Source organism: Perca fluviatilis, chromosome 11 (assembly GCF_010015445.1).
Source record: "Perca fluviatilis chromosome 11, GENO_Pfluv_1.0, whole genome shotgun sequence".
NCBI lineage: Eukaryota > Metazoa > Chordata > Actinopteri > Perciformes > Percidae > Perca > Perca fluviatilis.
In genome coordinates this window covers 8188185-8213175 of record NC_053122.1, presented here as the reverse complement: position 1 = coordinate 8213175, position 24991 = coordinate 8188185, and the positions used below count along the sequence as shown (strand labels likewise).

At 41.3% G+C, this 24991-nt stretch overlaps 2 protein-coding genes across 3 annotated transcripts; one reads left to right on the top strand and one right to left on the bottom strand.

Annotated features, from left to right (window-relative positions):
• Positions 1-583: 583 nt before the first annotated feature.
• On the bottom strand, positions 584-10952 carry tmem68 (transmembrane protein 68). Of its 2 annotated transcripts, none has more exons than XM_039815641.1 (9): positions 10857-10952; positions 9108-9256; positions 7652-7825; positions 6917-7016; positions 5853-6020; positions 4879-5072; positions 4406-4466; positions 2231-2370; positions 584-1058 (listed from the first exon to the last, which is right to left on the bottom strand). In XM_039815641.1, the coding sequence occupies exons 2-9, from the start codon at positions 9165-9167 to the stop codon at positions 954-956; spliced, it is 1002 nt and encodes a 333-aa protein (XP_039671575.1). In that variant the 5' UTR covers positions 9168-9256; positions 10857-10952; the 3' UTR covers positions 584-953. The 2 variants fall into 2 exon arrangements, with proteins under 2 accessions (XP_039671575.1, XP_039671574.1); XM_039815640.1 differs by lacking the exon at positions 10857-10952 and adding an exon at positions 10668-10837.
• tgs1 (trimethylguanosine synthase 1) lies at positions 10075-23773 on the top strand. The gene is made up of 16 exons (XM_039815638.1): positions 10075-10169; positions 11352-11701; positions 12250-12317; positions 13044-13177; positions 13294-13387; positions 14378-14458; positions 14803-15327; positions 15507-15630; positions 15750-15836; positions 17803-17971; positions 19403-19781; positions 19905-20069; positions 20626-20772; positions 21718-21934; positions 22522-22600; positions 23511-23773. Exons 2-16 carry the CDS (start codon positions 11583-11585, stop codon positions 23622-23624), a joined length of 2502 nt encoding a protein of 833 aa, XP_039671572.1. The 5' UTR covers positions 10075-10169; positions 11352-11582; the 3' UTR covers positions 23625-23773.
• The last annotated feature ends 1218 nt before the right edge of the window (positions 23774-24991 follow it).

Genomic DNA, 24991 nt, shown 5'->3' with positions numbered 1-24991 from the left:
TGAACCGGGCAGACGCAGCAGTTTTCATCAGACTCACCCTGGGTCGGTTAGTTAAGTCTAGGCTACTGCTAACTTACAACACTAATAACATTACCGTCGCCAAAATACCCCGCGAATCAAATCCCCTACTTCACCGTTCACCGTCAAGCCACTAAACCTGTATGGAAATGAACACCTCTGCTGAAGGGTTGAATCTCTCTCTCTCTCTCCCTCTCTCTCTCTCTGTGTGTGGTTGATGAACGCAGACATGTCCTAATTAGCTCTCATAACGGGCCGGGTGGGTAGCGCACTGCCATGAGTCCATGACACTAATGTCGGAGTACTCCACATTGTCATTGTGATATTTTGTGATTACCTTCTGAATTTGGAATATTCTCTGTCAGGTAAATCAGTTAAGTCAGTAGTAGGCTTTAGGAGTTGCATATTAAGTGGTTTGGGGTCCTTCTGCAAGTAATTTAGGGGTACAATTTGGTTTTGAAGAATTCTACAAGCAGCAATACCACAGGCCAAGCAATCGGCCCGTTCCAAACGGGCACTGTACTAGTATCATTAAAAGACTTAAAGACAATCAGAACACAAGAAATTAGATATTGTACACGTGTGTATTAAAAAAATAATTATCTTTGCAGTCATCGTTTTTTTTTTTTAGGTGTGATTATTGTCGAGTCCAATATCACAACTTCAGGAAGTATAGCTTTAAAGAGTTCATCAGATGAAAAAGGGAGTCAATGAACGCATGGAAACAAATCAGAAACGTGCGATACAAATGACATGTAACAAGGAGCTCAGCAGCTGCAGTCGGTGTTGTTTGGCAGCGGTGAAGAAAGCTGTGCAAATGTTCCAACATGTTAGGCCAACCAAACCTGTGCACACTGTAGCCGTCTGAGCCGATGGGACGCGTTGTTTTGCTCACACACTGGGTAGTCTGTCTCTGTTGCTGAACTGCTGCAGTGTCAGTGGTCTTTGTGTGTGGTGTGAAATCTCTCCAACAAGGCTCTCAGGATGTTCCCTGGGATCTGCTGGTGCTGGTCTATCAGAGACTGAACTGCCTGCTGCACCTGCGGAGCGACAGCACTGCGTATGAACAAACAGCTCACAGTGTCACAAACATCATCCCGCAGGACACCCCGCAAAACCTCACCACATTTAGAAGAGTGGTGATAGTTGGTGATAGGACCCTTCAAAATGGTAAATTATACAGAAGCACCGATTACAACTTTCTAGGCGGATTCCAATTTCCAATTTTAGCCGATTCCGAATTCATTTTTTCTAACCACTTTACAGCACACACAAATATCTATTTTCTATCTTATCTTTAATAGAACATTTTGCACAGAACATAGAACATTTTTTGAACAGATAATGGATCACTAATAGAACTATATCAATGACTCCTGGTGTGGGAAATTCACACACATCTAAAGTGCAATGTTAGAACCATTTCCTTCTTTTCACATCCAATATCCAACTAAAAAAATGTGATTTGGGTTTTTGGTGTCGTCCCTCCACGCCCTACTTTTTCCTTGTAGGTGTTGCATATTGCAAACTTGTTATCTTCTGCACACACGCTGAAGAATTTCCAAACAGCTGACATGTTGCAGGTTAATTCCCGAGGTTCCCTACATGTGCGAGAATAGTGCAGACACGCCTTTCACACCGCGAGCGGGTACGCGCCACACACGGCGGAAAAGTTGAGAGAAAGGAAAAAGAGACTGTGCTGTCGCGACAGTGTGTGTGCGTCCTTGAGAACTGTAACTCGTATAAATTATGTTGTCAGTTAATTGTAGCGTTGACCGGCATGAAATCGCCATATGTCAGACTGACCTGCCGGTCGCCGGTCATGGCCGAGCACGTGAAAACCGGCCAATTCTGGTCACCGGCCGGTCTATCGGTGCATCTCTAGTAAATTACACTGGTAACTCATGGTAGCTGCCACTGTGCGGACAAATATTTGTTCCTACATTACACCTGTGAGACTTTAAACTATGTAACATTAAATCAACAATGTCATTGTTAGGACAAATACCGTGGGATTTAAAAAATACAGGAATGGATTTAAAAGCCTAAACTGAAGCAGATTTTCAACCCAAATGGACTGTTGTGTTAAAAAAAGAGAGCAGGCAAGCAAGAAAGAAAGAAAGAAAGAAACCTAGAAAGCAAGATAAAGAGCAACAAAGAAATAAAGAAAGAAAAAAAGAAAGAAAAAGAAAGACCTCCCAGCAGCTTTTACCTTCTCTGCCAGCTCTGCAGCGTTTATGTTGGGGTCATACGGGATGGGATCACCGAGGAAGGTGCGGAACTTCACAGGAAATCCACCGTAAACAGGAGCTACAGGGAGGCGAAACCTCTCGTACATCCAGCGGAAAAATCCTGAATAAAAAAAAGAGAGTCAGAAAGAGAGAGAGAGCATGTTACATGGAGAAATTTAGAGAGGATTCAGATAAAACTGTAGACCTGTAGTCAAATTCAACATCAGATATAAATATGTACAGATAATTAAAACTGGGATCTGTGTGTGTGTGTGTGTGTGTGTGTGTGTGTGTCTCTCGCTCTCTCTCTCTGTGCATTCCATTTGTACTTGGAAGACGGAACTTCTGAGTTCTAAGTCGGAAAAACGCTCCCTGAAGTCCGATTTCCAACTTGGGAAGTCGGAGAACCTGTCGAGTGTGACCCAATTCCCAGCTCCCGCTTCCGAGGTAAACGGAACGCACATCTGTCTCTCGTCCCTTCGCGGATAAACAGCTGATCACGGCGATCACGTTCTGTCAGTCTCCGCTCTGTTTCGATACTGGGAGGGTTGCAATTTATGCAAGCCATTTTTACCCCACTTTTTAAAATACCAACTTTATCCTGCCATGTGCCTGCAATTTGCTGATTAACCAGGCATTGGGGAGGATGACGCAGTCATCTACCTACAGCACAGATCCCTCTCACACCTTAAGAACATTGGGAGCACTGTGAAGGTAATTTTTTTTAACTTTTCTAAGGCCTTCATTACAATACAGTCATCAATGCTAGAAGGAGCAAGAGTAGACTGCCACCTTGTCTACATCCGATGTTCCACTTCCGGGATTGCTCTGGTGCTGCCGGATATTCCACCAGATGCACCTCTGTACGGCCGGATGTCCGTCACCTTCTGCTCTCTTCGTGTTGGCGTTCTAAACTCCGGTGGATTTCTGAGGACTATGGTTAACTGCTCCTCAGATCTCTGCAGGGTAAATCCAGACAGCTAGCTAGACTATCTGTCCAATCGGAGTTTTCTGTTGCACGACTAAAACAACCTTTGAACGTGCACAAGTTCCTTCCCGAGGCTATTTCCAGGTTAGGTTTAAAGAAATGCCAATAAACCAGAGCACGTTTTTTCTCCCATCCCGGAATGCTGTGTGGACTAGCCAGACCCTCCTCCGCAGCGCTGTGGAGGAAGGTCTGGCAAAGCGAGAGTACGGTTCTCTCTCCTTTGCTGTTTACCATGTACACATCCGACTTCAGACATAACACGGGCAACGGTCACCTCCAGAAGTTCTCTGATGATACAGCCATCGTTGGATGTGTATCAGAAGGGAACAAACGGGAATACGGGGAGGTTATCGAGGACTTTGTCGACGCGGTGCGAGTTCAAACCAACTTCACCTAAACAACAGCAAGACAAATGGAGATGGTGATAGACTTCCACAGGAAGACCCCACCCCACCCCCACCCCCCCACCACCATCCAGGGATTAGATTTCAGGATGGTGGGAGCGTACAGATACCTGGGCGTTCACCTCAACATTAAACTGGACAGGTCAGACAACACGGGAGTCCTGTATAAAAAGGGCCAAAGTCGTCTTCATTTGCTGAGGAGACTGAGGTTCTTTGGAACGTGCAGGACACTGTTATAGAGCCCCTATTATGCTTGTTTTGGATTTTCCTGTCTTTTAGTGTGTTATAAAGTGTTTTGTGTATGTAGTAGATGTATTAGGCACAACAACAAAAAACACATCTCACTTCAAACGGAGCTTTCTTTCGCACAGACAGCACTTTTTCTCAACTGCCTAAAAACGCCTCGCTCACATTCCTGTTTAAAAAGTCCTCAATTAGTAATGTCCCTTATTTGAGAATGCCAGCCGAGTTATTCATGTGCGCTGGCCACAGGTGCTGCCTGAGCGAGCGCAGCCAGCCCAATGGCTCGTTTGAATTTGGTCGACCAATCACAACAGAGTGGGGCAGCTGACCAATCACAACAGAGTGGGGCAGCTGACCAATCAGAGCAGACTGGGCTTTTTTGCTAAGGTGGGCCAAGAGCTCAGACAGAGGAGCAGCAGCAATGTGTGTGTGTGTGTGTGTGTGTGTGTGTGTGTGTGTGTGTCCTTTGTGAACTTCAAGGTGTGTGTCCATCAGTGATTTTAACTTTCTTCTACACTTACTGAGTGTTCCCAGAGATCTGAAGCCTTCCCGCAGATTCTGAGTAAACATCGGAATTATTGGCTGAAAGAAAAGAGAGCAAGAGAAAGAGAGGATGAGAGAGGGCTTTCTACAGTGCAGAATTCACATAAAAGGAACTAATAAAACTGATGTGTGTCACATGAACAATGATAATGCATGTCCTGTGCTATGGCAAAGAGGAAAAACAATAAATAATAGGAATTCTACATCTGATAATAAATAAAATGTAAATTTTAGTAAAGATTTATAGAGGGGGATAGACCATGCATCCCAAAAAAATGTAAACATGTATGAATTGTATGCATGCTGTATCTGCAAGTGTATTGGGACACACTGTAATGTAACATTAATTGAAATTTATAATGTGAATGTAATCTACAATGTCATGCAGTCAAAGCTAAACTTTAACAAAAGCACTGATTAGTAACAGTAGATTTTAGGAACAACAACGCACCACTTGAGCGTCGATGGCGACCTGGGCGAAGCCTTTGCGTTTGCCCCAGAGAAGAGGGTAGGTCTCATCACTGAACAGAGCCTCCCGCACTCCTCCAGGAGAAATCCCCAACAGGTGACCATTCCTCAGAGCCCGCACACACTCTTCCTGAGGACCGTGGATCACGCTGAACACCTCCAACAGTAACTTGAAACCTGGAGGGTACAGATACACATAGTCAGACTCTATCTTTGTTAGGGCTGCGCAATAAATCTATTTTTATTTTATTTAATCGTCATTGCAATATCAACTGGCGCAATAAACACATGGCAAAAGGCTGCGGCATCTCGCGAAAGAAACTCCAAGATTTTTGGTGTTAGTTGAAAGAAAATACCAGTAGGAAACTGCACTTTAAAATGCGACGCTCATTGTTTTTTTAGTGGTGCCTTTTATATTCAATTCAATGTTCAATTAGTTCATTAAAAGAATGTTGGCAATAATTTCCTTTCATTTGTTTTCAATTCAACAAGCAATTTGTTGTCTTTTAGCAGAATACCAAATGCAGCAGAAATGCAGAACTGAGTACACTTTAATATCTGTTTATTTATCGCAAGTAATATCGTTATCGCGATATTCAACAATATTATCGCATATTTTGTTCATATCGTGCAGCCCCAATTTCTGTATTTGGTGGAGTGATGTTTTTTTCCTCTATTTTCATTTCCATTAAAACATAAAACATACATGAGAGTCTAAACAGTGTACTTGTATGATTGAGATACATTTGGAGTTAGTGTCAACTTTTAAGTTTAAGCTAAGCCCTAATTTGTGTTGAAAAAAAGGTTGTTTTTTTTTACATTTACAACAACAAAAAGAAAAAGTAAACAAAAACATAGACTGCACATATAATGAGATCAGCAGTACTTGCAGAGGTTAGTAGTGCATGCATTCGTGTGTGTGTGTGTGTGTGTGTGTGTGTACATATGTTTGAGTACCTGGGACCTTAAAGAGGAAGTAGTCAGCTACAGAGTGACAGGGCCGTCCCTTCTGGATGATAACGTTGGCCAGGAAGTAATAGTAGTCAATGGGAATGGCTCCATGATAGTACACTATCAGTGCTGGTCCTTTGTCAGGGATCTTCTCCATCCCATGGATCTCATAACCTGGTACACGGGTCAGAGCACATGACGCATACATGTTAATGCTTTCAAAATGCACAAGTACTGTGGCCCTCAGTGCACATGCAACCACATGCAAATAGACAAAACACAAGCAAATGAGGAAAGCATATATTCACCAAATTGACAACACATGTTTAGCATTTAAAAGCTGCAGTGAGAAAACGACGACATGCACAAAACACAACCAAAAACCCAAACTCATTTAAGCAATGCAACAAAAAACAATACAAATAACTCCGTATTATTATATCAAATAAAATCGGATGCACATTATGATGGAGTGTATTTTCAAGGGGGGGAAATAATGTGAAAGGAAAACATGATTCATATTTTTGTCAGCGTGTTTCTGTATTCGGTTATGTTTTCTATTCATCTGTTTTTATGTTCACACCATTTTGTCCATGTCTGTCTTCATTCATTGTCCTGCGTTTTAAATGCAGTGTGGGGAAGCCAAAGGCAATTTTCCACATTGTGGACAACTAACTAACTAACTATTCATATAAAAACAAGCAAGCACAGAAACTATATATATATATATATATATATATGGCTCAGGGTCAAAAGCAGCAAGACAAAGCTGCAAGTAAATACACATCAGAGGTATTCTCACAGGTCAGTGCCCCCAAACTGTAACAAACTGAATAAAATACCACATTGATAAAGACAAACAACACATAGGCAAAGACATGCTTCGAATAGACATGTACTAGCTCTCTCTGTGGCAACGCAGCATTTCTTTCACACGTGCCTTCCTCAGAATGTTTCTTTCTCCTTTTGATTTTCGTTTTATGGTGAACAGTTTTATAAATGCTTTCTATAGGGACACATTCTAAAAAGATGCAACAAATATTCAATAAATGAAGCCCATGATGTCTTACCGTGCCATATGGCTCCGTGTCCGTCCCACAGAGTCGCCAGGGTCTTCCTGGCTCCATCCCACAGGTTGTTGCAGTAAGCTTCCCTCAGCTGATTCTTCCTCTGTTAGAAGGAAACATCAGAGAAGATAGGGTTTGGAGGGACTCAAGGACAGGACAGGACAGGACAACAGCAACACATTTTTGACAATCTGGATCTTATTTCAATAGTTTTGTCCACAATGCTTATCCCTAATATTCATGCAGCAAAGGGCCACATGTTGGATTCGAGCCCGGGCCGCTGCCAAGGACTCAGCCTGCATGGGGCGCACACTCTACCGGGTGAGCTAAAGGGCGACCCTGAAAACCTATTTTTAAATAAAGGATAACATAAATGATATGTTTATATTTATTCTATATTTTTCATATATGCTATGTATGTATGCTGGTTGTATAGTTTTGTATTCTTTACTTGTATATATCTTTTACGTTGTTTTTTTCATTGTTTTTCAAGTTTGAATAGGTGTACTGTATTTTTACTTTATTTATTTTCTATTTCTTTTTATTTTGGGTGGATGTTGTGTCTTATACCTGCTGCTGTAACACAGTAATTTCACAGTTTGGGATCAATGAAATCAATCAATCAATCAATCAATCAATCAGATTGCATTTTGAATAATTTTTTGGGTGTTAACATTTGGTAAATTACATGAACTGATATTGACACAGTACAGATGGTGGAAAAGGGTGTTTGTATACCTTGTAGACATGAAGGAAGAGTATAGAGAGGTAAATGAGGATGACGATGAGGAAGGGCAGGATGAAGACGACGGCCAGAGGGGTGAAGACCCACAGCAGATACTCCAAAACACTCAGATAGTCCTCCAACTGCCCAAGGCCTGCCCATTCCTCCACTGCATGAAACACACACACCTGTGGACCAAGACAGACACACCAATAGTTAGATCCACCACTTTGGTCCAGACTTAAACATCTCAACAATTATTGGATGGATTGCCATGACATTTTGTACAGACTTTCATATTTAACAAAGAGATGACTACTAATGACTTTTGGTTTGGACAGTTTTGGTGCAGAGCTGCAAACCTAGCTGTAAGAACTAGTCATATCTACATCTCATTTTTTCAGTGATTTGAGCATCACAAACACATTTCTTGGCAGACCCAATACGTGTAGTGGATTGGCTTGGCAGGACAAGCTTCAGGGAAGGATATCGGAAAACCTCAGCGCATAAAACCAAGATGCATTACCCAAATCTTATAGTGTCATTTTGCCCCCGCACCACATATCCCGTGGACGGGACGAGAATTCAATATGATAATATGTTGTAGCCCCGTCACTCTGACTATGTGGCACATTGTCAGTCCTTGAATAATTAAACTAAAGCATTACATGAGCAGAATGCATGAGCCAAATATACAGTATGGGGGGGGGGGGGCAATAGATGTGCATGTGTGTGTATTTCCTGTGTGTGTGCAATAAAATAAGAAACAGAGTGAAAAAAATGTATAATTCCAAGAGGGATTAATACAAGTACTAGTTTCCTTTCTTCTTATATTTATCATCCTTATCAGGGTTATCCCTGCCATTATGAGGTTACATGCAGCAGCCGAGCCGTTTTGGGCAGCTCCTAAGACGAATGTATGTAACTAATCTAATGATTGTAGTCAGACTTCTTTAGCACGTTTTAGCTTTTTGATTATTTATGTATTATCTGCTATAGATTTGTCAACGTTTTAGACACAGATATGGTAATAATAATGCTCCAAAACTACCCCAAAGAGGATGGCATGCGTAAAGTTTAGTGTCCCAAATTCCCCGTAACGTAACCCCATTTGTACACGTCCTATCCCCTGACCAATCGGCTATCCTAACCTTAACCACTCGAGGTCAAATGCCTAACCCCAACCAATCGAGCTGCTTCGTAGGGCAGGTCTTGGTGTGGCCATAGTGGATTTGGGGACACTAAACTGCACGCAAACCAAAGAGGACTACAAAGGGACAAAAACCCACAAAGAGACACAAAATGTATGGGGATATTGCATTTTTTTTAAATAAAAAAAATGTAACACTTTCTTGAGGAAGGACGCCTAAAAACCCACGCCAATTACGCACCCCTAAGTCTTCCACAAAGCCAGGGAAAACACTGTTTATCATGTTGTAAATGTCTCTACTATATGGACAGGGTTCATACCAGGAAGGAGACGGTGTCCTCTGCTCCCATCAGACAGGACTGGTTCCCACTGTCTGACATCCTGCTCTGCTGTCAGCCACAGAAGCTGATGACAGCCTCGAGGGGAAGAAACACACTACATGGAGAGCATCGGCATCCACACAGGTGAACTAAAAGAGAGGAGAGGAAATCAAATCTCACTGGTGCTTATTATTTCAAAAGCTCAATTTATGCATGCACATAAACAGTTTTTTCTTGTAATACTGCATTGTATTTAGGTAAAGGTCAGCTGTCTGTGTTAGGGGGAATACAGGTACATTTGAGGGGTTTTGTAATAAGTAAGTATTGGTATCTGAATGGCACTATAGTCACGAGTCACGACACCCAGCCCTATTAGTTGCACTGAATCAAATGACAGTTGTGTTGCATACAACTCATATGCACACACAACAACGCTTCCAAAATCATTGGTCTCCCCACCCCTAACCTCTCAGACATTAAAGGTTCCATGACATGCTGCTTTTTGGATGCTTTTATATAGACCTTAGTGGTCCCCTAATACTGTATCTGAAGTCTCTTTCCCCAAAATTCAGCCTTGGTGCAGAATTACAGCCACTAGAGCTAGTTCCACAATGAGCTTTCCTTAGGATGTGCCATTTCTGTGTCTGTAGCTATTGAGGAGGAGAGGGGGGGGGGGCAAGGTGGAAGGGGGGGGGTGGCCTTGACCAACTGCCACTTTGCTCGTTTGAAAGCGATGATGTCTCTCTCTCATGGGTGGGCCAAATTCTTTGGGCGGGCCAAGCAGAGAAAGGGGAGGTAACCTTTCCCCTTATGACCTCATAAGGAGAAGATTCCAGATCGACCCATCTGAGCTTTCATTTTCTCAAAGGCAGAGCAGGATACCCAGGACTCGGTTTACACCTATCGCCATTTCTAGTCACTGGGGGACCATAGGCAGGCTGGGGGAACGCATGTTAATGTTAAAAAAAACCTTGCCAAGTGTCAAATGCCATGGGTCCTTAAACAGCAAAGCTACACGCAGAGCTCACCCTCTGCCACAGCATCACTCTACAAAACACGTCGGTAATGTTAACTGTCAATGTGTATGTGGATACATATATCTGATGTATTTAAAAAACGTAGTATCAGTCGCTCAGCAATGTAAGTTATGCTTTGTTTCCCTTATCTGCTGAATCGGAAGCTGCGAATCAAAAGCCAACATCAGCGTCGTATTTATGTAAAGTTAGGTTACCTAACGTTATGTGAGGCTCTGTACTGACAACATATTTACTTAGAAAAGGACGATAGAGAATATATATCTATCATTTAATGGAAGCTAGCTTAAGTGTTAATATAAACGTTACACACTAGCTATAAGGAGTGACGTTAGAGCTGCGAAGAAACTAGCTACATGCGATAACAGGAGGACAGGAGCTGCGGTAAAACAGTGAGCTAAAGGATAACGTTATACGTTTATTGAGCAGAACTGGAAAATCTGAGAATGACAGCAAGCCAACGTCACCTAGCTACACTAGCTAGCTAAGTTAAACACCGAATAAACACAGAAAACGTTAACGATACCTCAAACAGTCCCTGTGTGAACAGAACCATCAAAAACACGCCACTGTATATTTAATGTTACACTAGCACAACATACAATTACGTAACGTTAGCTAACAACTGCCGTGTTTCTAACTAACCTAACCCTAGCCGGGGAACGCTTTCAGTGTGACACTACACACAGGTGTGCCCCTGGAAAAAACGCCGTACCGATAGATGAGTTCCACTCGGGTTCCACTCTCCATGGTTCCACTCAGCCTCTGCTCAGCCTCCATGCACTCGGCGGGGCAGCAACACAACTGAAACTTCCTGTTCGACATAAAAGAAATCCCAATGTTCTAAATACAATCTAAATCTAATAAAATAAGTCCAAGGAAAAGGTTCTATTACAATTAGCCAAATACAATCGGAACCAACAGTCATTGCCATTTTGTTCTAATAACTAAAAACACAAGTTCCCAATCAATATGTTTGAAAGTATATTGTTTTATAATTTTGGCATATAATATCAGTATTTGTGGAGCAGCATTGTTAAGAAAACTGTATGGTGCATTGGTGCCACATCTATATGACAGAATTTGAGGGAATCCAATGACTTTTACTTTTATTTCAGTGTAGCCATAGACGATATTTTAAAGTGTGTTTATTTGCATTTGTGTTGTTCATTTGTTTATTTTTATTATTTTTTTTATACAAAATGTCAAGTCCTGCAGTTTTATTCTGAAAAGACATATCCGGAAATGCCAGTGTTGTCCCGGTGTCGTCCTAGCGGAACTGTGTGGAAATCGAGTTTCCTGAACGTGACTGTGATGTCGAAGGGAACCCACGCTGGTTTATTTTTACACAGCCTATGGTTTTGACACAGTCGTAACAGTCAGTAGCGTGAACGTATGCGCTCGTGCTGCCGTGTGCTTGTAAATTAGTGAGCTGATCGCCATGATGCTCGAGAGGAGCAGGGTGACAGTGGTGGCGGATATCTTCTTCAGCAGGAGACTCTCACCTAAAGTTGAGGAGGAGGAGAAAATCCACTGTCTCTGCTCCATAGCCTTTGTGCAGTAAGTTAAGCCTCTCATATCTGTTTTAGAAATAGCCACTGAACAAAGTCAATCAACACTGTTCTGCTCATCAACCTCATGTATATTTCAATCTTACAATTACAATATTGTTATTAATATATTACCATTACACTGAACTGCCTTGCACTATATTTCTATTTAAATCTTAAATCTCAGACTATACTGATATTGCACTATTCCTTCCCTCTCTTCAATTGTTATTGTATATTTCTTGTAATTTTGTAAATTCTATTGTATTGTTATACTGTATACTTAATAGTATTTTTTTGTATATATTTCTTACTGTCCTGTTTTTATTCTTTATATGTTAAGTTGAGTGTTGTACTTTGAGAGCAAAGTATTGACCGCAGTCAAATTCCTTGTTTGTTTACGCAAACCTGGCCAATAAAGCTGATTCTGATTCTGATGAACACAATTTAAAGTTCGACAACTGTAGGCTATTGTAGAATGAAGTGTGGATACATGGCCTTCATCTGCTTTTTTTCTGTTTTGTTTTTTCCCCGTCTGTGTTCTCTGACTCTGTCCAGGGATCGGGAGCTGTATCGTTCTGATAATAGATTGCTCTCAACTGATCTGGGAGACAATGTAGTCCAAGGTATGTTACAAGATTTCCTGTTTTACATTCCACAGTAGGAGGGTGGGTGGTGTCTTTCAGAATACACTGTTTAACAACAGTTCAGTTGGTGTTGTTAAAGGTGCCCTGCCACACATATTTTATTACTTTGTGGTAATGTCTGAAGTTCTACCATGGACTCTGTAACATTTTTTGTGGAGAAAATGCCTTGGTTACTTTGTTTCAAGCCATTCTAGCGTGGTATAGAAAGCCTGCAGGGAGACTCAGCTTGATTTCTGCCAGTTCTCATTAATATTCAACAAGCTAAGCTGTTTGAATTTGATTGGCCAACAGCTAGCCAATGAGAGCCTGGCTGTCAGAATCCTTTACCCAGCCCAACTGGGCGAGCTCATGAATAGTAATGAGCTCAGGCAATATGATGTCAGACTGACCAGCTTTTGTAATTGGCCTGATTTCTCTGATTATTTCTTTTCAGTGGCTAGAGCTGACAGAGGAGGTAGCAGTTCATTCTCACATTCACAACATAACACAAACACATATGGACCTAACATATTTCAAAAAAAGCGGTTTTGTATAGCAGGGAACCTTTTAAAATTCCTGAGTTTGCCAGGTTATCCACGCGCGCGCACACACACTCCATCTACCCCAACGTTAAAGTTGGGCAACACGCATTGCACTTTAAGCGGGTGAAATCAAAAGATGTGCGAATATGATTCCATTTGAAATACATTTCTGCTCAACTTACAGAAGCAGATGAGGAAGAGGAGGAAGAAGGGGAGGCTGAGGTGGAGGAAGAGGAGGTGTTGGATGAAGAGACTCAGCTGATGGCCAGCATGGGTCTGCCTCTGGCCTTTGCCTGCTCCTCTGACACGAGGAGGGCGGTAAGTCGGACCTGATGCCGGACGTCTGTGCAGTGTTACGCTGTTTCAGTTACCTCCTGTGAAATAAACGTCAAACTGTCTGCTGCTGAATGCTGCGTTCTTTGGTCATGTGACAGAGGAGGAGGTCTAACAGGAAGCCTGCCGCACGCTGGGCAGAGTCAGCGGAAGAGGAGGAGGAAGAGGAAGACGATCTACAGGTTGACAACACAGGTAATGCCATTAACTCATTGTGATTATTATTATTTACTAGGGCTGCACAATTAATAGCAATTTTTAGCAAAATCGCAATATGGACTAGTGCAATATCCGAATCGCAGGAGGGGCGCAATATGTGTTGGCCTCCCGGGTCAAAAACATTTTTCGACACTTGACATTTTCGTTTGTTTTCACTCACGCCAACTTACTACCACTAGTTTTACACTACTTTTTGGAATTCATGGTCAATAAACCTCATTTATATGCAATCATACCTAATATTTGAGTTAAAAAAACAGAAATTATGACTTATTTTGACTAATAGTTAAGATCAGAGGAACGTATGTTGAGTGGATGAGTTTAGTTGGGATACTGATTTGAAACCATTTCAATTTTCACCCGAAATTCAATGAAAGTGATCAATGATATTTGAAAAGAGCGTTGTATGGAATCCATCCTCTTTTTGGTGGTAATTTGGTTAAAAAGAAACCCATATTTCTGATATAGACATTTTTAAAAGGGGTCAAATTTGACCCGATGGTGTCTCACCTTCCTGAATGAAGTGTTGTGGTACTGCAGAGACGTCCCGGCCTACAAATCCTATCCTACATACTAGAGAAAAAAATCATTGTTTCTTACAGTTCCTCGCAAAAATCACACTATAATCATTTAAAAAATATATATATTTTAATACTTTTCAATGAAAATAATCTTTAAAAATATTATTATTCCCTCCAGTATCGTGAGTCATATCAGTCAAAATAATTGCAATTAGAGATTTTCCTCATATCGTGCAGCCCTATTATTTACAACTACATATATATACACAAGGGAATGAATAATAAACCAAGCAGCTCGACCAGGTTCCTCATAATTAGACTACGAGCTCATGCAGTGATTAGGTTTACATGCATCGGGTTGAAGCTTATTTCACGAAGTAACACTTTTGTTAATTCATTAAATAAGTTTGGATTTTTTTATTACATTTTTTTTTTTTACCTACAGTAGTTGAAGAGAAGGAAGCGTGTGATCGACCGGAGGATGGAACACATGAGACCCAAGCTGCTGGCTGGGAAACCTACTGGGGTAAAGAGGAGGGCATGAAAATTAAACATTGGACTATTTAACATTCGTAGATATGTTTCATATATTATATGTAGGGGGATTTTGAGCGTCAAAGACTTAATTTCCTGCATTCTGACACACTTTTATGAACCAATTTACGGTGGAAATACCTTTATTTATCCAATGCAAAGATAAAAGGATGACATTTGACAATTAAAAAAAAAAAAAGTCCTCTATGCAGAACCCTGTTATGTGGCAGCCCAGTGATAGTCTGGCGACCTGTCTAGGGTCTGAATAGGATTAGCGGTTACAGAGAGTGGACTGATGGATTCTAATCCGTTTTTTTTCCTCTGTATCTCCTGAAGCTCAACAGGGTGAAGCTCTGCTGTGGAGCAGCTGGCTGGAGAAACATCCAGAGACTGATCCAGGAGCAGCGGCGGCTCTTTGGGATGACCCAGACACAAAAGCTGCCTGGGACAAACATGCAGCCGAGACTTACTACTCCTACTGGGAGCAGTACTCGTATTGGTCAGCACAGGGCTGGACCACTGACCAGTCCGTCTGTGATGGAAACGCTGGTGGTGGAGACGCAGCAGCAGCAGCAGCAGGGGTGATGGGCGCATGCATGGAGACGCACACAGAGGAATGGAGGAATGGACAGACTGGAGCTGAGAGCCAACAGACAGAAGAAGCAAAGGCTCTTCATGACGACGATGAGGTTTTGAATGATCTGTTTGGACAGAACTGCACATTAGAAGCAGCTGGGAGATCCAAATCCGAGATAGACAGACAGTGTGTGAGTGTGGCTGATATGGATCACCCTTCTGATGGTGGGAATAGTAACAAGAGACCTGCTGCCTCTTCACAGGACAACACAGCTGAACAGACAGGTAGCAAATGAATGAATATACAGTATGTGCGTGTGCAAGACATAGTAAACGAACCCCTCGGATTTCCCTGGGTCCTTTTAGACGTCCTACTACAAAAAATCTCAGGAAACTTTAGCGACATAATGTATGTGTATTTGGTCTGAGTTGTGCTGGTAAATATCTTGTACGTTTTGACTCAGATTCCCAGCAGCGCTCCGGCAGCTCTAACAGACCGTACGGCTCGAGGAATAAGATGCCAAATAGAGAAGATGATGACGATGATGACAAACCCCCAGAAGGAGGACATGCTAAAGTCAAACGCAGGTGAATTTGTACTTTGTGCAACACACACACAAAAATCCATAAGAACATGCTTTTCCTGTGGGCCTAAACTGCTTCAAATGAAGGCATGTATTTCTTGAATCCGTGTTTTCCGTTTGCAGTCATGAGCTGGATGTGGAAGAGAGCCCACATCTGACACCTGAGGAAGCCTGGAGCAAACTGGGACTCAAACGCAACCCAGAGCCTCGGTAAGTCTGATTGGTCACGCTGCTGTGTTTTTGGTTCTGTTTGCCCTTTCACTTGCGCTTTAAACATCTTTTGGAAGTGTGTCAGAAGTGAAGCGTCCTCCAGCAGACACATCTTGATGCTGTTCCACATTGTTTTTACATTCAGACGGCTTAGGTGCAGCACAAAAAAATGCTAAGGCACGCTGTGCTTAAGCCGTAAAGTGGCAGGGAAAACCCTAAATTCACTTATGTACAGTCATACTGTATGTCAGGGATATAACGTCATCCAGTTACTACTATTTCTCAATATGCTGTAAAATATGAAAGTAGCCAGTACAAATAACTTATTGAAGAGCTGTTACAATGGACTGCATTAGTTTTAGCTAGGCCGACCTAATAAACTGGCAGCTGAGTGTATATGTACAGTGGAAAACCAGGGTGATTATTGAATGAAAACTATAAGATTTGGTATTAATGGTATTCATTTCATTCTACAGGGTTTCTGCGGGGTCTTAAAGGTGCACTATGAGTTCCTGCATGGTCACTTCTGTTGACGTTCCAAGTAAATTTCTTTACTGACTAACTGTCACTAACCCCCACCCCCTCCCCCAACCATCTTGTCGGTGATTGGCTGGAACGTGTGTGTTGTACTTTGGTGCCTATCCTGTGCCCCATAGTGTTTGTTTTGACGTTTCCGACCCCTGTGTTGTCTCCCGAGACCGGGCTTTTTCACAGTGTGTTCAGGGGGGCAGGCAGCTAGCGGATCAAGGAGAGACGCCTACGATTTGAGACAAAATCGCGCTGAAACCATGCAGGAACTCATAGTGCACCTTTTTAAAGTCTTAAAAAGTCTAAAATTTCCAAATCAAAATTTTAGGCCTTTGAAAAGTCTTAAATTTGCTGAAGAATTGTGTTCTAGGTCTTAAATCATTTCAAACAGGTCTACATTTTCTCATTGAAATGCTCCTGCCATGCTTTACAATGTAGTTTTTCTCCCCCGTGGTGTTGTAGTGCTTTCTTTCCCTACTCCAAAAATAATTTGCAGAGTTACGAATACAAATGAGAACAACGTTTTGCAGCCGAGTGCAATAACGCATGAGTCGCTTTCGGAACGGATATTATTCTTTAGCTATTGGGAAGGGCAAGTTTAGCCATGTTTCCAGACTCTGATATTTACTTTTTTGTATTTATTTTTTTATGTCATGATATAGGTCTTAAATTTAATTTGTAATTGTCTTAAAAAGTCTTAACTTTGACTTGGTGAAACCTGCAGAAACCCTGTACTAGCTGAGAGTCTTGTATGTATGTATGTATATACAGTACAGGCCAAAAGTTTGGACACACCTTCTCATTCAATGCGTTTCCTTTTTGTTTTCATGACTATTTACATTGTAGATTCTCACTGAAGGCATCAAAACTATGAATGAACACATATGGAATTATGTACTTAACAAAAAAGTGTGAAATAACTGAAAACATGTTTATCTTTTAGATTGTTTTGCAAGTAGCCACCCTTTGCTTTTTATTAATAAGGGAAATAATTCCACTAATTAACCCTGACAAAGCACACCTGTGAAGTGAAAACCATTTCAGGTGACTACCTCATGAAGCTCATTGAGAGAACACCAAGGGTTTGCAGAGTTATCAAAAAAAGCAAAGGGTGGCTACTTTGAAGAATCTAAAATATAAGACATGTTTTCAGTTATTTCACACTTTTTTGTTAAGTACATAATTCCATATGTGTTCATTCATAGTTTTGATGCCTTCAGTGAGAATCTATGATGCAAATAGTCATGAAAATAAAGGAAACGCATTGAATGAGAAGGTGTGTCCAAACTTTTGGCCTGTACTGTATGTATGTATGTATGTATGTATGTATGTATGTATGTATGTATGTATGTATGTTAAGGGGCATAACACATGTTGAAGCAGTCATCACACAGTAAATGTGTCTCAGGATGAGGTGGTATTTCTGTTTGTGTCTCAGGTTCGACAGCGTGTTAAGCTTCAAAGGCGGTGCTGGTCAGAAGCATCCGAAGCATCAGAAGCAACGGTGGGCTAAGAGAGCGGTCCGCAGCATCAGCAAACACATCAGGTTCCCAGAAACTTGTGGAGACGAGAACACACAGCCACGGATCAGCAGCTCCCTCACCAAGGTACCGCCTGCAAACGGTTGAAGGGTTTTACACGGTCTGAGACGCCTGTCACACTGGGCACAGAGCAAGGCAGCTTTGTTTGGAAGGAGGTCAGGGCTCTAGACAAAGGCTACGTTCACGCCGCAAGTCATAATGCTTAATTCTGATTTTATTTGCTCAGATCCGATTTTTTTGTTTGGCTGTTCACATGACCTTTTAACATGTGGCCTATATCGGATCCCAGTGTGAACTGTTTGCGGTTTCGAACTGACGCGCATGCGCAAAAGAACAATAACAATGACATCAGAGGCAGCACGCTGTTGCACTAAAGTTAGGGAGGTTATGGAGGAAGTCAGCATTTTCGCTTTTATTTCAAAATGTGTGTGTAATGGCAGCCGTAACATTAATAAGCATACACTAATTAGATCTAACACCTCACTCTCCCTCCATTGACCTGCTCCATCACCGTTCTCCATCACCGTTCTCCATCACTGTTCTCCATTTTGTAGGCCTAGTCAAGTTTTTAATTTTACGGTCTGTGTCTAGGGCTAACTCCTGCCGGCTCAGAATTGTGACAAATGCCGATGTAGAGGAGGAAGGTCTGGCAATGTGAGACTAGAGTTGGATCAACACCACATATTTAGTTTCCACACTAGGGCACTATATGAGTTTTTGTGTAAGGAAGCATCTATTGAACATCTTTACATGACTGACAATTACCTGAATGACGGTAATCCGTATTAGTTGGCTGCAACCATGCTATGTTTTTCCCCCAATGTTTAGCTTGGTGTTTTAAAGATGCAAACAAAATATTCCAAACTGCACATTGGTCCACTCTGAAGTTTTATCAACCACATTAGAGCATTTTAACTCCCATCTGGCTTGTGTTGAGATGTAGAAGAAGAAGAAGAAGAAGAAGAAGGGAGCTGGGAAGTAGGGTTGGGCATCGTTTGGATTTTAACGATTCTGATTCCAATTGCGATTCTTCCTTTCGATTCCGGTTCTTATCGATTGTCGATTCCAGGTCACATGCCTATTTTCACAAATAAGAGAAAAGTTTTATTTTGATTCAATGATGGTTTGCAGTTTGACGGGGCTTTTTCAACGTAAAATAAAGCCAGACTAGAGCGCTGCTTACAGAGCTCCAAGGCTGCAACATAACAAGTGCCTGGCCGCTACGGAAACCAAAACTTGCGCGTGTTAAATTTGGAACCCATGATCAGATTTGAAACCAAATCCTCCAAACGATTCCAATAAAGAAACGATTCCACTGGAATCGTAATTTTTTTAAACGATTCCAAGTAGGAATCAGTTCTTGATGCCCAACCCTACTGGGAAGGTTAAACCACCCCTATGGATTATTTATGACCGTCAGAAATGTAAAGTAGCCGAATGTTTTATTAGTTTGAATGTCACATAGAAGACTTGTTTGTTTGTTTGTTTGTTTCACAGGTCAAAAACTTCCTTGAAAAGAACTGGAGAGAGACACAGATGACTCCATGTAACCAGGGTGAGATGGGAGGAGGAAGCACACAGGAACCGGATGATAAGCCTCCATTTCTGAAAAAAGTAACGGGAGAAGAAAGGAAGACGAGCAGGGAGAATATGAAAAGTGCTGAGGAAGGAAATACAGAGGCTGTGGAAGAAGATGGTTCTAATTCTCTGTCCAGTTTAGATGCAGAGCAAACTCTCAACTCTGCTACTGGGACTGTGGATAGTGAGAGGATGGAGGAGGAGGAGGAGGAGGAGGAGGAGGATCAGCCCGGTAGACGGCTACCAAGTCTAGAAATTCCTGACTTTCTTATATCTGACACACCTGAAGGCAACAGTGGTAAGCATATACTGTCAAATGATTCAGATGGCATATATGTTTTTTCTTTTCTTTAAAATAAGACAATCCTGTTGAAAATTGGTGCAGTCTAATAATGAATAATGCATATTAATGTGTGTGTAGAGTTAAGCATGAAAAATGGAAAGAAGCCAAAGAATAAGAAGAGTAAACGAGCGAGGAAGCAGCCGGTCCCAGCAGAAATGACGGCTGAACCGGAGCTGGCTAAATACTGGGCTCAGCGCTACAGACTCTTCTCTCGCTTCGATGAAGGGATCCGGCTGGACCGAGGTCAGGCTGCACTCAAGTTATCTGTAGTAAAAAGTACCAAGTAATATTCCATTGACTTTCGTTACTGTAATGAAGCCTTTGTTGTTGTGTACTTGTATTTTTGAGCATTTTTAAAAATGACTTTATTTTAAGTATTGTACTTTGTTACATTTTAAGACATTTCATAACTTTTTTTATATTAATGAACGTCCGTTACATTTAAGCCATTGCTCATTTGAGTTGCTACAAAGCTAATTAAGATTTCTCAGTATGGCTGTGTTCAGAAACTGTTGTTGCAGAAACTCAAGTGAAGATAATGACCTCTTCTGAAGAGTCCATCATGTTTTTTTAATCCTCCTTGTCCTCCTTGGCTACTATGGCTACTATGGTGGCGCGATCATGGAAGGCTTGTATCATGTGGATGCACCAAAAGTTTTGTTGTCATTACTTAGAATTCCTCATGAGGGCGACAGAAACTACGCACTATAGCTTTAAATCCCTCTTATGGTTCTTTAACACGCAGACTTTCTTAGATTCTGTCTGACACACACATCTTTATCATTGTTGTGTGTTTCAGAGGGCTGGTTCTCTGTGACACCGGAGAGGATCGCTGAGCACATCGCCCTCAGGGTGGAGCACAGCTTCCCGGACTCTCAGCTGGTCATAGACGCCTTCTGTGGTGTGGGAGGAAACGCCATCCAGTTCGCCCTCACTGGAAAGAGAGGTAAGTGTGTGTATGTTCTTGCACCTCCATTCACCTCTATCAGTGCACAATATCAATGGTGACACTTTTTTTTTCATCAGTATCTTTTTGTCTGGCACCGACTTCTACGAGAATAGTTTAGGATGCAGAGTTAGTTTTATATTTTAAGAAAGAACTAGGCTTAAGTTTTTATGTCATGAATTAAGTACTGAATGGTATTTGTCCTATATTTTTCTTACTGTTGTTTTAATGCCCCACTACAGGCTGGCTGTGGTTGATAATGGTCTTCTGAGCTACTATTAACACTAATACATTAGATAGTATTATCGGCGGATTTCATTTTATCACAGATATATCAGACAGCGATACGAGTAGTGGACTTCTCTCTCTGTGTTTTTGTGTTAGTTTAAATCCTAGCCTTAGCATTCCGAATTAATCCGTAATTATTTTATAGATTTATCAAGTAATCTAGTAGTAATCTAATAAAACAAATCATTCTGATAATTTAAGTGACTCATAATGAAAGCATGTATCAGCATTAATTTGAGATAGAAATATTCAGATTTTTGTTATGTGTAAAGATGAAAAAGAATAGGTGTGAGTCTAAAATAACTAAGGTATCAACAGTTGTGTGTCATCTGCATACATGTTGTATTTTACATTATGATGAGTAATAATTTGTATCCCAGAGGGAGCATGTATAAAGAAAATAGAACAGGGCCCAGAATGCTCCCTTGAGCAACTCCATAATTAATTTCAAGTGTGGAAGAACATTTAAGCCTCTGAATTGCTGTTTGTGTAAAAACACTGTTTGTGTTTTAATGTTTCTGTTTTAACCCTGTGATTGACTGTTCAGTGTCAGTCCTAGTGCAAGATTGGAAATGTAAGTCCCTGTATGGATATTCCATACATTCTGTAGTCACTGTCTTTCTGCTGCTGTGTTTCTTTTCTGTGTCATACTCTCAGTCCTGGCCATTGATATCGACCCGGTGCGCTTGAACTTGGCACGGCACAATGCTATGGTTTACAGCGTCGCTGACCGAATCGACTTCCTTCAAGGGGACTTTCTTCAGCTTGCACCCCGTCTCCGTGGCAATGTGGTCTTCCTTTCACCACCATGGGGAGGGCCAGACTACCTGACTGCTGAAGTGTTTGACATCAAGACCATGATGCAGCCTGATGGATATCCTTTGATGTAGAAGCAGGAAGGATGATAGAGCCTTACTGACAATGGTTTATCTGCTATGGGAGGAAGGACAGAATGACAATAAGAGTCCTTAAAGGAAAATTCCCATTTATTACATGGGAATTGGCCATAATTTCTATTAGTCTACCCTTGGATGTTTATTTTTTGGGTTTTAAAATATGTGCTGGTCCTAACTGGAGTGTGTGTCACAAGCTATGAGGCCTGAGGATGGCCAATTTGCTGTGTATATTCATGGTCTCGAGAGGATAACCCCTTAAATCTTTCATCTAGCAACATAATTTGCACATAATTTCTGCACATAATTTCTACTTGTACACATGAAATATCAAAGTCTAATGGGCAGATTGTCATTACATTTACAGTACTGAGGGTGAACCCTTTTACTTTGGACACTGCTCGAGTTCTCCTGTAGCACTTGCCCTCTGGACAAAATGTCAGCTCTATACAAAAGAAATAACACTTTATATCTACTCTCCATTTAATCCAAAATGCAGCTTCAAAAGTTTTGAAAAAGTGGATTGTGTTTGTATTAAATATTGGGTTTCGTCCTTAACTGTAGACACATTTGAGATATTCCGCCTGGCCAAACTGATAACAGACAACATAGTGTACTTCCTGCCTCGCAATGCTGACATGGATCAGGTCTGTATGTTCAGTCTTTATGTGTCTGGATGCATGAGTGGTGAACAGGCCATTAGTTATTCAGGATTTAAATTGCTATTTTTAATCTCAATTCTTGTCATTTTGATGCTGGTGATTTTCCTTTGTGGCTGGCTAAAACCTCTTTGGGGCGTGCCAAAAATTCCTCTATGCAGGAAAACCCCTGGTTATTGCACAAGAACACTAACATAATTTACTATGTGATAAATGCCTGCTTGCTGGGAAAGGTCACAGAGCACACAAGACTAGACCTGTAAGCAGGTATCCTGGGGTCTGAGCACCTGATGCACTGACCTGGGCATCTTTTCTCTTACATCGTAATACATTATTTTACCAAATTTGGTATTGGATGTGTATATTCCATTTGCTGACATATAATGAATTAATTGTTGAGCTTATGGCATACATATGTTAAAGCACCACCTAATGTAAGATTTTCACCATATTTGGAATGGTTAATCTGAAGCACATACTGAATTGGATTTGATTTGGGTTTATTTGGAGAATGTACTGGTACATAAATTGTAATGGTAATGTATTAAAGGGGCATGTTCGATTTCTTAGCTGTTAACAAAACCTGTTACAGCAGCACTTTTTGATAGATTTTCACCAAATTTGAAAACTCAGATTGGACAGATAGTCTAGCTAGCTGTCTGGATTTACCCTGCAGAGATCTGAGGAGCAGTTAACCATAGTCCTCACAAATCCACCAGAGTTTAAAATTCCAACACAAAGAAAGCGGAGGGAAACGTACATCGCAAAAAGACATGCATCCGGCGGAATTTCCTGCGGCACTGTAATCTTGCGAAAACGCGATATTGCGATAACGATATTGAGTCGATATATCATGCACCCCTAGTAATATATTATCTCCATGTCCATGTTTCCACAGATAGCCTCTCTGGCTGGTCCAGGAGGGAAGGTGGAGGTGGAGCAGAACCTCCTCAACAACAAGCTGAAGACCGTGACTGCTTACTTTGGCAGCTTGATAAAGTCCGACAGCTAGTAACGCTGGCAAAGCCATGCATCGATGTGGATTTCTACCTCCGCTAAATGAGAATGGAAGACAAATTGTACTTTTCCTCTATTTCTCTAATTATACTAGAGAGTCCATTCAAGTACTAGAAAGTACAACAATTTTACCCTACTTTTTTTTTAACTTTTTGTCATCACACTTTGGTCATATGCAAATAAGAATTATTATTACTGAATCTAATGATCACAAGTTACCTTTTATGACCACCCTGCATGTTTGAGTTTTATGAATAATAATGTGATTGTGTCCTTTTTTATTGTAAATTACGTATGACAATAAATGTTTGTTTTTTTAGAATGTTTGTTGTCATCTTCGTTGTTGATATTACAACATCCCACTACACCATCAGGTGGAGTGGAGCGTCAAAGGACTGTTAAGAGACAGGGGACAAACAAGTACATGCCTTTTTAATTTCATATTCAAATGAAAACCTTTTAATATTCAGATTATAACTTCTTTTAATGGTGTTTATTTTTGTATTAGTGTTGGTTGTTTAGAGCAGTTTGTTCTCAAACTTTTTCACATCAACGACCCCTAAACTGACACAAATTAGACCACGGACCCCCTGATCTGATAATACTTTTCCCAGGGTCCCCTACCTGATAGAATTTTAGCTTTTTAGATGTTTTATTACAGAAAGTAAATGACACCCATGAGAAAAAGTCTTTCAATCTGTCATTGTGTTACTCATGGATGAAATCACAGTGAAAATAAATTCCTCTTTTTGTTGGGGACCCCTGAAGAAGCTTGATTGGTCGGGGGATTAGACCTGTACATGTAAGCATGGACGCGTGGCCAATAGTAGTGTGTGAACGCTATTGAAGGGCGGGTCTTGGCGTGGCCATAGTGGGGTTCGTAATAGAGCTCAACAGTCCCGCCCACAGCGGGTTCTGGAAGTAAAAATACAACGCAATTTCTCCATTGACAAATTGGAGTATAAGCCATAAAATGGTAACCGTCGATGGTAGACTTAAAACCAGCATGCCGACGTGACTAAGCGATTATATATGATCATATAGATGTCAAAAATCATGGGGCACCAACCTTGTTTTGAGATAAACGTCTTTTATCGTGGATGTCTTGGATAAGTACTTCATTACCCACAATCCCACAGTGATGCCTCTGATTGGTGGAACGTGTGCTGGTGAGGGAGCTGCCTGCACAATCGTCCGCGATGATTACACGCGCACTTTAACACGATCTGTCCACGTTATCGCTTCGCCGTTAGCCTCTGCTGGGGAGCTAACGTTAGTTTAGCTAACAGCTAACACTGCTTTCCCCAGTGTTTAGTTTGAGTTAACGTTATTTTAGACTGAATCAAGCTGTCAGCTAGCGGT